The sequence below is a fragment of the Macaca mulatta genome, chromosome 12 (genome assembly GCF_049350105.2).
Source record: "Macaca mulatta isolate MMU2019108-1 chromosome 12, T2T-MMU8v2.0, whole genome shotgun sequence".
Classification (NCBI taxonomy): domain Eukaryota; kingdom Metazoa; phylum Chordata; class Mammalia; order Primates; family Cercopithecidae; genus Macaca; species Macaca mulatta.
Window position 1 is genome coordinate 136,397,690 of NC_133417.1, and position 14,383 is coordinate 136,412,072.

The following is a 14,383-nucleotide window of genomic DNA, read 5'->3' on the forward strand; positions in this document are numbered from 1 at the left end:
GAAGTTCCAGTGAGCCAAGATGATGCCCTTGCACTTCCGCCTGGGGGACAGGGGTGAAACTCTATATCAAATAAAAAGGCCAGGCATGGTGGCTTACGCCTGTAATCCCAGCATTTTGGAAGACCGAGGCAGGTGGATCACCTGAGATCAGGAGTTTGAGACCAGCCTGGCTAACTTGGTGAAACCTCTTCTCTACTAAAAATACAAAAATTAACCAGCCGAGCATGGTGGCTCACACCTGCAATCCCAGCACTTTTGGGAGGCCGAGGCAGGCGGATCACCTGAAGTCAGGAGTTCGAGACCAGCCTGCCTAACATAGCGAGACCCCGTCTCTACTAAAAATACAAAAAATTAGTGGCTGGACGCCGTGGCTCACGCCTGTAATCCCAGCACTTTGGGAGGCCGAGACGGGCGGATCACGAGGTCAGGAGATCAAGACCATCCTGGCTAACACAGTGAAACCCCGTCTCTACTAAAAAATACAAAAAAAAAACTAGCCGGGCGAGGTGGTAGGCGCCTGTAGTCCCAGCTACTTGGGAGGCTGAGGCAGGAGAATGGCGTGAACGCGGAAGGCGGAACTTGCAGTGAGCTGAGATCCGGCCACTGCACTCCAGCCTGGGCGACAGAGCGAGACTCCGTCTCAAAAAAAAAAAAAAAAAATTAGTATGGTGGCAGGCGCCTTAATCCCAGTTACTCAGGAGGCTGAGGCAGGAGAATCGCTTGAACCCAGGAGGCAGAGGTTGCAGTGAGTGGACATTGTGCCACTGCACTCCAGCCTGGGCAACAAGAGTGAGACTGTCTCAAAAAAAAAAAAAAAAAAAGCTATTTTTCACTACACATAGCAACAATCATGTGATAAAGAGACATCCCTCCTTTCCAGCATTTCATCCTATTCTGTCTGCTTACCCTGCTTTTCTTTTTCTTTTTTGAGACAGTGTCTCACTCTGTCACTGTCACCCAGGCTGGAGTACAATGGGGCTATTATAGCTCACTGCAGCCTCAATCTCCCAGGCTTAATCAAGCCTCCTAGTTAGCTGGGACTGCAAACGCATGGCACCATGCCAGGCTAATTTTTTTTTTTTTTTTAAGAGAGACTAGGTCTTGCTGTGTTGCCTGGGCTTTATTTTTCTTCATAGCACTTACAACCACCTGATATATTTTACACCTATTTATTGTTTGTCTTTGGCAAAATGTAAGATCACTGAGAATATAATGTTCACTGCTGGAACCTAAAATTAAACCTTTGTTTGTTGCGTGAATGATGGATGGCAAGATCATTAAAGGATATGATGGTGACCAAGTTGGACATCATCTCTCTCATTACAGAGTTTTGTTTTTTATTTTTATGTTTATTTATTTATGTATTTATTTTGAGATAGAGTTTTACTCTGTCACCCAGGCTGGACTTCAGTGGTGCAGTCTCGGCTTACTGCAACATCCGCCTCCCGGGTTCAAACGATTCTCCTGCCTCCGCTTCCTGAGTAGGTGGGATTACAGGCATGTGCCACCACACCCGGCTAATTTTTATATTTTTAGTAGAAGCAGAATTTCACCTCACCGTGTTGGCCAGGCTGGTCTCGAGCTTCTGACCTCAGGTTGTCCACCCGCCTCAGCTTCCCAAAGTGCTGGGATTGTAGGCATGAGCCACCGTGCCCGGCCAGTTTTTTTAAATGTTTTAATTTATTTTGGGGGAGAATTTCTTACATGAGAATGTATCTTCAATTTTACTGGAGATGTCATTGGGTATATCAAATGTAGTTATAGAAATTGACCTTATTTTTTTTCTACAACACAACTGTTCTGTAAACAAAGGAAGAATATAGTTGTATGTTTTACTAAGTATTTCCCCCCTTGAGTCTTAAGTTGACATTTATGTCAGGCCTCATAAGTTAAATGTAAATTAGATTCTCTTTTCTTTTCAGATTATTGTAAACTTAATATGATATCTAGGAGCAAATGTTCTTTGAAACACAGCATCTGACAAGTTAATTCAATGAAAAAAATTTTTATTACTCATACTAAACAAGTCTGCTTTATTTCTAGATAATTTATGTGATCTAGGTATCAGTACCTATCTAACTGTGGATTGGGGCTTTGTTTTTGTTTTTTTTATTTCTTAAAAACCTGAAACATCTGTTTATTCTAAAATATACCACTGGGGTTGTATTACATACCTCAAAGGCCAAGTTACTGTCTTTTACCTTCTAAGTTGGAAATTTGGTTATATTTTTATCATGACTACTTCATAAAGAATATTGACAATATGTTTGAAAAATATACTCCGTCTGCACAGTGTCATTACATTTTTTAGTAATGTAGGGAGAGAGGATACCCATATCTGCTGTGTGTATTATCTGTTAATAGCTCTCATTTTAATATATATATGTAAGTTTACATGTAGAGGAATCCAAAGTCACTTTCCAACAAAGGATTCGGTTTATTCTTTTCCTTGGTCTTAGAATTAAGGATATTTGAGAAACATCCTACCAAATTAAGAAATATCTGATAATCTTAAAAGCCTATTACTCTTTTCCTCCCAGATTTATACCTACCTAAGGACCTTGTAAGGGATGTTGTGGTGTTTTTTGTTTGTTTTTCTTGTTGTTTTGTACTTTTTTGTTTTAACTCTAATCTCATGACAGATTAAAGGAACGTTGTGGGTTTTGTTTTGTTTTGTTTTGTTTGAGACAGAGTCTCGCTCAGTTGCCCAGGCCCAGGCTGGAGTGCAGTGGCACGATCTCAGCTCACTGGAACGTCCACCTTCTGGGTTCAAGCGGTTCTCCTGCCTCAGCCTCCCCAGTAGCTGGGATTACAGGTGCCCGCCACCACGCCCAGCTGATTTTTGTATTTTTAGTAGAAACAGAGTTTCACCATGTTGGTCAGGCTGGTCTCGAACTCCTGACCTCGTGATCCGCCCTCCTCGGCCTCCCAAAGTGCTGGGATTATAGGTGTGAGCCACCGTTCCCGGCCAGGAACGTTGTGTTTTAAAGTGGCTCTTCCCAAAGGTCCTGCAGAGTGAGAATAGAAGTTATATGGGGCAAAAGAGTGTTTGGTCAAATATATTGGACAAATGCTGGTATAAACAATAGTTGAGTGGTTTATAATAAGGCATCCTAGAACCTTTGTTATGATGTGTACATTCCTAGAACCTTTGATACAGTGTATACATATATTTTGTGTCTGCAAGAGGAGGTGATATATATACAGTATGCCTGAACTCTCAAACTTATTTAATAAAGGGCTTCTTTTTTCATAGAACTGACATTCTGAAGAATAGGATATTAGGGAAATACTGATAAATATTTTGGAAAATCTCGTCACCTGTGGTCTTAGGAAGTGCAACCATGAAATCAATTCTAGTCTATGATTTCATTTGTTTTGCTATTCTAGCTAGTAAAATCTTTTGTTTGGAAAATTTGAGGTTTTTTGTTTAAATTTTTTTGTCTTGATTTAATTTTTAAAATTAGGTCTTATAAAATCATCTGAGATGTTACTTTACTCTAATATTTGTTTTATTACTATTTTTATTTTTTCTTTTTTATGTTAGAGACAGGATCAACTATGTTGCCCAGGCTGGTCTTCAACTCTTGGGATCAAGCAATCCTCCCACCTTGCCTCTCAGAGTGTTGGGATTACAGGCATAAGCCATTGCAACCAACCTTACGCTAATATTAGAAAGAGGTTTATTTCCTTTTTTTTTTGTTTTGAGACAGAGTTTCACTCTTGTTGCCCAGGCTAGAGTGCAGTGGTGCTATCCTGGCTCACCGCAACCTCTGCCTCTTGTGTTCAAGTGATTCTCCAGCCTCAGCCTCCCAAGTAGCTGGGACTACAGGCACCTGCCACCACGCCCAGCTAATTTTTTTTTTTTTTTTTTTTTTTTTTTTTTTTAGTAGAGACAGGGTTTCACCATGTTGGCCAGGCTAGTCACGAACTCCTGACCTCAGATTATCTGCCCTCCTTGGCCTCCCAAAGTGCTGGGATTACAGGCATACGCCACCACGCCCAGCTAATTTTTGTATTTTTAGTGGAGAAGGGGTTTTACCATGTTGGCCAGGCTGGTCTCAAACTCCTGGCCTCAATTAATCTGCCCACCTTGGCCTCCCAAAGTGCTGGGATTACAGGAATGAGCCACCACGCCCACCCAGCCTGATGGGAAGTTGAATTATACAAATTTTGGATTCAGACTGGCCTGGGTTTGCTATCAGTACTTACTCGACTTTGGGCAAGTTATTTAACCTTCCTAACTCTCAGTTTATTTGTTTATAAAGATTGTTTTGTGCTGGTTTTTGTTTGTTTTAGGAGTAAGAGGGTTATATAGGATAATATATAAAATACCTACTACTGTGTCTGAAAAGTAATAGGTGCTTATCAAATGTTAATCCCATTTCTCTTAATTTTTTATGACCTCTTACCTCAAGACAAGAGCACTCAGTTTCTAAAACTTCCTTTTTACTTACCCTCAGTTATATTGAAATTTAAGTAAAGCATAACCAGTTCTAAACTATTCCATTCACGTAGTTGTTAATTAACTTCTTACTACACTGTTGGATGAAAATATTGAGTGACTTAGAGTGACAGTAGATATAGTCGTGCATCATTTAAGAACAAGGATATGTTCTGAGAAATGGTGATTTCGCGACTGTACAAACATCATAGAGTATACTTTCACAAACATAGATAGTTATGGTCTGTTGCTTCCAGAATACAAACCTGTACATCATGTTACTATACTGAAGAGGCAGTTATAACACAGTGGTATTGCTGTATCTAAACATACAAAAGGTACAGTAAAAATACAGTATAAAAGATAAAAAATCATACAACTATATAGGGCACTTAACCCTGAATGGAACTTATAGGACTGGAACTTGCTCTGGGTGAGTCAGTGAGTAAGTGTTGAGTGAATGTGAGGGCCTAGGACACTATTGTCACTGTAATAGACTTTATAAATACTGTATACTTTGACTGCTAAATGTATACATTTTTTTCTCCAATAATTGATCTAGCTTATCTTTTTTTATAAATTTTTAATTATTTTTAATTTTTTGACTCTTGTAATAACACTTGGTTTAAAACACAAACCTGGGTGGGCGCAGTGGCTCACGCCTATAATCCCAGCACTTTGGGAGGCAAAGGTGGGTGGATCACCTGAGGTCAGGAGGTCGAGACCAGCCTGACCAACGTGGTGAAACCCATCTCTACTAAAAATACAAAAATTAACCGGGGGTGGTGGCATGCACCTATAATCCCAGCTACTCTGGAAGCTGAGTCAAGAGAATTCCTTAAACCCAGAAGGCAGGGGTTGCAGTGAGCCAAGATCGCGCCATTGCACTCCAGTCTGGGTGACAAGAGTGAAACTCCATCTCAAAAAAAAAAAACAAAAAAAAATTGTACCACTATACAAAAATATGTTTTCTTTATTTTCTGGAAGTTTTTTTTGTTTTCAAAATGATTTATTTGTTTTTATTTTTTAAACTTTTTTGTAAAAAACTAAGACACACACACACATTATACTAGGCCTGCACAGGGCCAGTATCATCAATAAGTCACTTAGGCAATAGGAATTTTTCAACTCCATTATAATGGGACTACCATCATATATGCAGTGTGTCATTGCCCAGAATGTTGTTATATGGCATATGACTATAAATTGAAAATTCACCCATATCAGCTTTATTTAAAAGTTGTGTTTGTTTTTTTAAATTCTTTCAGGAAGCCATTAATTTGCTAGAACCAATGACAAACGACCCCGTGAACTACGTGAGGCAAGGGGCACTCATAGCTTCAGCTCTCATCATGATCCAGCAGACTGAAATCACTTGTCCAAAGGTGAGCAAAGAAATTCCCTGGAAGAGAGATGGTTTGGCCTTTTCTTTAGTAACTTACCGTCTTTTGAGGACATTTTTTACTTCAATATGGTGAACACTGAAGTCACAGAAAGTAAAAGTAAAGAGAGCATTTTAGAGTATAAGAGAATGGGAAAACTTTAAATATGTTATGCTCTTTAAATATATTTTTTATAGACTTAATGGTCCCTTTGTTAATTTAAGTTTATAACCATGCTTGAAAAATTAGAATTCTTGGGGTGTTAAAATCATAAAATGAACTCTTTTTTTGCCTTTCACTATCCTTTTAAAATGTATTCAGGCCGGGCACAGTGGCTCAAGCCTGTAATCCCAGCACTTTGGGAGGCCAAGACAGGCGGATCACGAGGTCAGGATATGGAGACCATCCTGGCTAACACGGTGAAACCCCGTCTCTACTAAAAAATACAAAAAAACTAGCCGGGCGAGGTGGCGGGCGCCTGTAGTCCCAGCTACTCGGGAGGCTGAGGCAGGAGAATGGCGTAAATCCGGGAGGCAGAGCTTGCAGTGAGCCGAGATCTGGCCACTGGGCGACAGAGCGAGACTCCGTCTCAAAAAAAAAAAAAATGTATTCAGTGGGATAACTTTTTCCTCTGATAATACAGGATGCAAACTTAGGCAGTCCATGACTTTTTTGATCTATCCTTCTAAGGTAATTTTTAAAAAAGCCTGCAGTCACTTTGTATCATACATACAATCTTAGTTTAGAAATGAGTACATCCACATTCTCTTTTGGAATGTCATTGCCCTCCTAGGCAATCTTTTTGGGTGGAGTTCCAAATGGCTCCAAGACAGCTTTCTTTTCCACTTCACCCACATCTGCTCCACAGAAATACTCTCACACATTTTGCCCTTCTGGATAGGAATATAATAGGCTGTCAGTGCTAGTACCTCAGCTAATAGCTAATGCCTCGGTGCACAGCAGCCCCTGATCATATTGTGCACTCCAGGTGGACCCTCTGAAGCCCTTTTCTGTAAACTTGGAGTGAGGGGGAAAGACTTATAACCCAGCTTACCCCAAAGAGATCCCCTTCACATATCCTCCACAATCCACACCCACCTTGTGGGTGACTCCATAATAGTTTTGAAACACCTGTTTTGAAATTCTCGGATGAGCCAAGCACAGTGGTTCATTCCTATAATCCTAGTACTTCGGGAGGCTGAGGTGGGAGGATCACTTGAGCCCAGGAGTTCAAGGCTAGCCTGGGCAACATAGGAGGAAGCCTCATCACTACAAAGAATTGAAAAAGAATTAGCTGGGCATGGTGGCATGCATCTGTAGTCCCAGCTATTTGGGAGCTGAGTTGGGAGGATTACTGAAGCCCAGGAGGCTGAGGCTGCAGTGAGCCATGGTTGTGCCACTGCACTCCTTCCTGGGTGACAGAGCAAGACCCTGTCTCAAAAAATAAAATAAAATTCTCTCATGACAATCTCTCAGTCCTCAGGTTGTTAGTGTTTGATATCTCATGTATCTTGTCACTTCAGCCAAAACTTCTCATTCTACTAAGAAATAGAAAATGCATGTATCTTATTTTTAATACATGTATTAAATTAGCATGCTTGATATACTAAATAGACATGTATAACTTACACAACATTTTCAGATCTTCTAATTCTTAAAGCTAGGGATTTAGTATCCATTTATTAATTCTGCTCATATAATGGGAAGTAGTTGAAAAATTGATAACAGAAAAAACCATTGGCATTCGGTCTTATGCCTAATCGAGCAAATATAGAACACCACCCTCATTTTCAGCAAAGTAGATTTGAGGAGGTAGAGAAAAGAAAAATTTCCAGAACTCATTGATTATTCATTCTAATTTTATTGAGCTTTGTTTAATAAATTTCAAGTTCTAAACAGTTGCTGTCATCTTTGCTTCATTTATTTAGTGTTTCTCTTTCTGTCTCAAAATCATTTTCAGGACTTTCAAAAATTGTATTATTACAAAGATAGAATCTGACTTCTCGTCCTGTTTTTATAACGTATTACTTAATATACTACATCTTCTGGAACATAAACATCTTTCCAAACACCACATTTCTTTTTGTTTTTAAATATAGCAGCTATCATGTGAGTAGCTTTTACATCTTTTATTTTTGCTTTTGATCTTCAACTGAGCTTTTGGAGTTATCCACTGAGTAGTGTCATTAAAGAAACAAATTTTGGTCATGGAATGCACCTCCTCTAACAGTAATACATAGACATTTATTCACTTTGACCCCACGTGTTGCTTTCATGTTACTTGTATTGTCAGCAAGACAAATGTTCTGTCTTCCCATCCTCTGCTGTAGGATTTCATTGATTTTACAGTTATTATCTCTGTTCCAAAAGCGGCAGAGTCCTTTGGGAGTTGGATAATCATTCCAGGAACTGTTGTTGAACCAAGTCTTACCTGGTGCAGATACACGGGCACACTCCCATCTTCAAGTTGTACCAGAATCTTAGACACTGATTAAAATGTCAAAGTGAAGTCACAACTAGTAGCCTCTGCCATTAATATAAACTGAGTAGATAAATGCAAATGTATATGCCACTGACTAAAAAAGCAAAATTTACAGTATGAAACTCAAAAATTATTTCAGGAAACACTACTCTTTAGAGCGAAGTTGTTATTCAGCTTAAGAATTCTTAAAGTTAATTTCATTGTTTTCTGTTATTAAGCAAGTGATAAAGAATTTCATAGACTACAGTTTATATCATCTTTCCTTTATCTGATAATTGCCAACAAGACAAAATTGACATTTTGGGGATGGTATACAGCATGTTGCCGAAAAGAAAAATCTGTTGAGAAACTCTGAAGAGGAGTAGATTCTCAAGGCTATAGAGTCTTAATTGCAAGGTTGCAAAACCAGTCCATGAAATAAAGTGGAAATGGCTCAAAAATAAAGATCAAATGTAAATTTCATCAATAATTATAAACCCCTCTCAAAGGAATTCAAAAGAGAAATTTCTCAGATATTTTGTGAAATTCACAATGGAAATTTCCAAAGGAAATGTCTTATATAACCATTAATATATGTCACATCCCTAACACTTAGCTCCACACATTGCCCTCTTAGTTGAAGTATTTCCAGTACATCTTTGCTTTGTTTCTCTCAGTTTCTCGCTAGCTCATGCTCACAAACATAAACCCAGGAACATGCACACATCCCTAGATCAAAGGTTCACATTTAACACGGGTAATGTTCTTTTTTAGGTCCTTGGAGCTATTTTGCTCTAAGAACCCAACTCTCCTCTTTATTAAATTATCTATCTTTTGTTATTCTTGTTAAATGAAATCCACCATTAAGATGGGCACAGTGGCTGAGGCAGGAGAACTGCTTGAGCCTGGGAGTTCAAGGCCAGCCTGAACAACATCCCAAGACCCTATCTCTAAACAAACAAACAAAAAATCACCATTAACAGTTACTTGAACATGTACATATTAAGTATCATATATAAACTCACATCAAAATATTACACTGTAAGTATAGAATCTGATGTTCCTATTACCAATATTATTTGGCCTAAGGCCTGGTATAGGAAAGCTTCTCCTATCATTGACAAGTACCCTCTTTGGAAGTAGAATTAAAGCTCCTGCAGTTCTAAAATAAATCACGGTATATATAATTTTATAGCATAGCACATTTGTAAGTAGTAGTCTATCTCTATTACCACACTGTCATTTTAAGATAGGGACTTGAACTTTTACAGTGTCAGTGGTAATAAAAAAGAAAAAGGCTACAAAAACTGCCATAAGCAAATTAATGCTGATAAAATTGAGGAGGGAGCTGAAAACTCATTTGGGATCCTGATAATGGGGAAGTCATGAGAGCATCAACAAGAATATTTTGAAGGAAGAATAAAGATAATATTCATTTCAGGCATATTCAGTTTGACATGACAGCATGTCAGTTGGAAATAACATGGGAGCATAGGAAAAAAATTAGAAGCTAAATACGGAGATTTGGGAACTAGCCATAAAAAAAGTTATATAGGCCAGGCGCAGTGGCTCACGCCTATAATCCCAGCACTTTGGGAGGCCAAGGCGGGCGGATCACGAGGTCAGGAGTTCAAGACCAGCCTGGACAATGTAGTGAAACCCCGTCTCTACTAAAAATACAAAATAAATTAGCTGGGTATGGTGGCAGGTGCCTGTAATCCCAGCTACTTGGGAGGCTGAGGCAGGAGAATCACTTGAACCTGGGAGGCAGAGGTTGCAGTGAGCTGAGATCACACCACTGCACTCCAGCCTGGGTGATACAGTAGGACTGTCTCAAGGGAAAAAAAAACGTGTGTGTGTGTGTGTGGGTGTTTATAGCCCTTTACCATTCAAAATCCAAAAAGCTCTGAAAATTCAAAGAGATTTGTTTGTTTTTAAAGACTCATTTGGATGCAATTATTAATTCATTATCATTTATCCTACTTAGTATAAATATTTATATATTGTGCTACTTCAGAAATAATTTATTATGGGATATAATAATATATGGAGCAATACTACACTGGGTGTATTGTATAATATGTAGATATGCATCATGTTAGCCTTCTAAATTCTGAATTCCAAAATACATCTCACCTCAAGAATTTCATAGAAGGAATTACAGACATATAGTTGAAGTCATAAGCACAAATATAATTTCACAGACAGAAAAAACACCTCCAGGCCGGGCGCAGTGGCTCACGCCTGTAATCCCAGCACTTTGGGAGGCTGAGGTGGGCGGATCACAAGGTCAGGAGATCGAGATCATCCTGGCTAACATGGTGAAACTCCGTCTCTACTAAAAATAGAAAAATTAGCCTGGCGTGATGGCGGGTGCCTGTAGTCCCAGCTACTCAGGAGGCTGAGTCAGGAGAATGGCGTAAACCCAAGAGGCAGAGCTTGCAGTGAGCCGAGATCGTGCCACTGCATTCCGGCCTGGGCAACAGAGCCAGACTCCATCTCAAAAAAGAAATAAAGAAAAAGATGGCCGGGCGCGGTGGCTCAAGCCTGTAATCCCAGCACTTTGGGAGGCCGAGACGGGCGGATCACAAGGTCAGGAGATCGAGACCATCCTGGCGAACACAGTGAAACCCTGTCTCTACTAAAAAAATACAAAAAACTAGCCGGGCGAGGTGGCGGGCGCCTGTAGTCCCAGCTATGGGAGGCTGAGGCAGGAGAATGGCGTAAACCCGGGAGGCGGAGCTTGCAGTGAGCTGAGATCCAGCCACAGCACTCCAGCCTGGGTGACAGAGCGAGACTCCGTCTCAACAAAAAAATAAAAAAGAAATAAAGAAAAAGAAAAAACACCTCCAAAACTGATCCTTGATGTACAGCTACATTTCCATAACCAGGAAGATAGAAAAATAGAAAGGAGGAGTCACATTCAGATGATAAGTACCAACAGAAACAACTCCAAGGAACGTTATTGCTTTCTCCCTGACATCTAAGAGTGGGCTTTTTCCCAGCAGTATACAAGTAAAAACTTGATGAATGTTAAAAATGCATGCTTTTTGAGAAGGTAGATTTTAAATACTCATACATAGTAAAATGCATGGATCACAGAGTTGCATAAAATTTTAATTGTCTTTTTTTGTGAGATTGTTGTGAAATAAAATGGGAAACTAATACGATTTTTCTCCTGCAAATTCTACTTTATGGTTTTTTTGGTGGCGGGGGAACCATACTATTCATAACAATGAAATTGAGTTGGAAAATCTTAATTCTCACCCTGATTACCATTAATTGCTTGTGATAGCAAGCAAACCAATTGTTTTGCTTGTCTTTAGTCTTCATATCTGTAACTAGATGTGAATAGAGGGAATTCTTTACCAAGAATTACAGTAATGAAAATTAAGTTACTGATACATAAGCAATAAAATGTAAGAAAAAATTTAAAATGATAAAAACTAGCTTTTTAAAGCATTCTACTTAATATTAGTTAGATAAGCCTATTATATGTTTGCACTGATTTTTTTTATCCATTTTTCAGTTTTACTGAATGCTTTTCCATTTTTTTGAGTGTAATTTTATATTTAAATTCTTCCCTATAATGTACATTCAGTGCTTTCTTCTATGTTTCTTTTTATAATTTCATGAAATATTTCTTCAGCCTTTAGCACATAAAATTTCCATCCTATATAAGCTAATGTAAGTGTTCGTCTAAAATAAGTTCAGAATCAAAGAAATTTGACTTGTGGAACCAGAATAAAAGCATCAAACATGAGAATTTTTTTTTTTTTTGAGATGGAATTTTGCTCTTGTCGCCCAGGCTGGAGTGCAGTGGCGTGATCTCAGTTCACTGCAACCTTTGCCTCCCGGGTTCAAGCGATTCTCCTGCCTCAGCCTCCCGAGTAGCTGGGATTACAGGCACCCGCCACCATGCCCAGCTCATTTTTTGTATTTTTAGTAGAGACAGGGCTTTGCCATATTGGGCAGGCTGGTCTCAAACTCCTGACCTCAGGTGATTCACCCTGCTCGGCCTCCCGCAAAGTGCTGGGATTACAGTTGTGACCCACTGCACCCAGCCACATGAGAATTTTTAAAGCAGAGGGGAATTTAGTGATGATTTAATCATGCTAGGTTTTATAGTTAAATCCTAGAGAAGTAAGTGGTTTAAGTGGTTGTGTGCTAGGTAGTGGTAGTTAGTTCATTATTTCCCCACTATATTCTGTTGCTGCCTGTGAATAAAAAATGAGAACCATGTTCAAGGAATATTATTTCTTTGTAGCATTTAGATTGCCGAGATAATAGGAGGGATTGGTAGGATTCTTCCCCTATATGGTGAAACAGTCATGCTTATTGAGCTATGAGATGCCCTTTATACATTACACTACATATATGTTACCTCATATAATCCTATAATAGCCATGTAAGGTAGGTGCTAACATCCCTGTAGAGATGAAGATACTGAGGTTCATAAAAGGTAGTAACTTACCCAAACCGCTTATAAGAACAGCTTATAAGCCAGGGTTGTGTGATTCTATTATTCTGCCACTATATGACATTGTGGCCTCCCAGACCAAGACAAATGAAAAGGGGGAAAAGATTCTGAAAGAATATGTAATGCAGATAAAGTCATTATATTAGGAAACTCAAATTTGATATTTTCTGCTTTTGGCAGATTTGGGGAGCTCCATGATTATGTGCTTCTTGAACAAGCCGACTTCTTCCTGGGTGCCTACCATTTGAAAAGCACTGTTGGGAAAACAGAGAAGTGTAAGACATAGAAGAAGCATAAAATAGTTTACTTATTGTCACCCAAACAGATTTAAAGGAATCATTCTCTTTATTCATACAGAATATATTTTATAAATATATTTTCTAATCATAAAAATAATGCATATTAATTTTAGAAAATGCAGAAAGGATAAAGAATTACCAGTAATCCCACCCTAAGTGAGTCAGCACATTTTCCATTCTGATATGCTCCTTTTGGTACGAGTACAGATTCTGACAAGTCCTCAGAAAATTAATGTGAGTAGATAATGGAAATCTTTATGTGAATATACTTAATCCAAAAAATACCTCACACAGCTTTGGTGAAGGGTAATTTACTTTAAGGTGGAACTGAAGGACTATGCTTTGTAGGAAACCCGCAAGATTGGTGGTAAACAGAATAGCTATAATTCAAAATGCAATGAAAGCCTTAGTGTTTGCCTGGACTCTTTAGGCCTGCTGACTAACAGTGGTAATGTATGAAATCGCATTCAACATTCCTTTGACTTTGAAACATCCACTGTGGAATGAGGATTGAAGACAGAGCTGGTGCTCCCACACTAAAAGGTCATAACACCCGTGATTTCAACCACGGAACTGCTCTGCCTGCAAGTCTGGTCCATATCCCTCTCTTGAGTATTACAAAACTCAGAACTAAGTCTCATTATCATTGGAGCAATATTATTCCCTGTTCTAAAATGGTACCACAAATGAATAGACTTAGACTGTAATTCTCTCTGTTGCTCCTTCAGGTGAATCAGTTCAGACAGCTGTATTCCAAAGTCATCAATGATAAGCATGATGATGTCATGGCCAAGTTTGGTGCTATTCTGGCCCAGGGCATACTGGATGCAGGTAAATGTTTTTAAGTCTTCATGATTTATTTATTTAAACTAAATCTAATAAAATAACTATCTGCTCTAACTATATGACATAATGGAAATTGAGTCTGAGGCAAATTATTCCTGGAGAAAATTTGGAGCCTGCAGTTCATAGAGATCATGTACATTTAAGAGTACAGGCCTGGCCAGGCATGGTGGCTCACGCCTGTAATCCCAGCACTTTGGGAGGCCAAGGTGGGCAGATCACCTGAGGTCAGGAGTTCAAGACCAGCCTGACCAACATGGAGAAACCCCGTCTCTACTAAAAACACAAAAATTAGCTGGGCGTGGTGGCGCATGCCTGTAATCCCAGCTGCTCAGGAGGATGAGGCAGGAGAGTTGCTTGAACCCAGGAGGTGGAGGTTGCAGTGAGCTGAGATCGCGCCATTGCACTCCAGCCTGGGCAACGAGAGTGAAACTCCGTCTCAAAAAAAAAAAAGAAAAAGTACAGGCCGGGCAT

General features: G+C 39.3%; 1 protein-coding gene across 1 annotated transcript in view; it reads left to right on the top strand.

Moving 5' to 3' along the window:
• Nucleotides 1-14,383, top strand: part of PSMD1 (proteasome 26S subunit, non-ATPase 1) — a 122,278-nt gene that overhangs the window by 88,775 nt on the left and 19,120 nt on the right. The window contains 2 exon segments of the mRNA NM_001257805.1: nt 5,713-5,829; nt 13,795-13,897. Of these exon segments, the coding sequence (NP_001244734.1) occupies nt 5,713-5,829; nt 13,795-13,897 (220 nt within the window).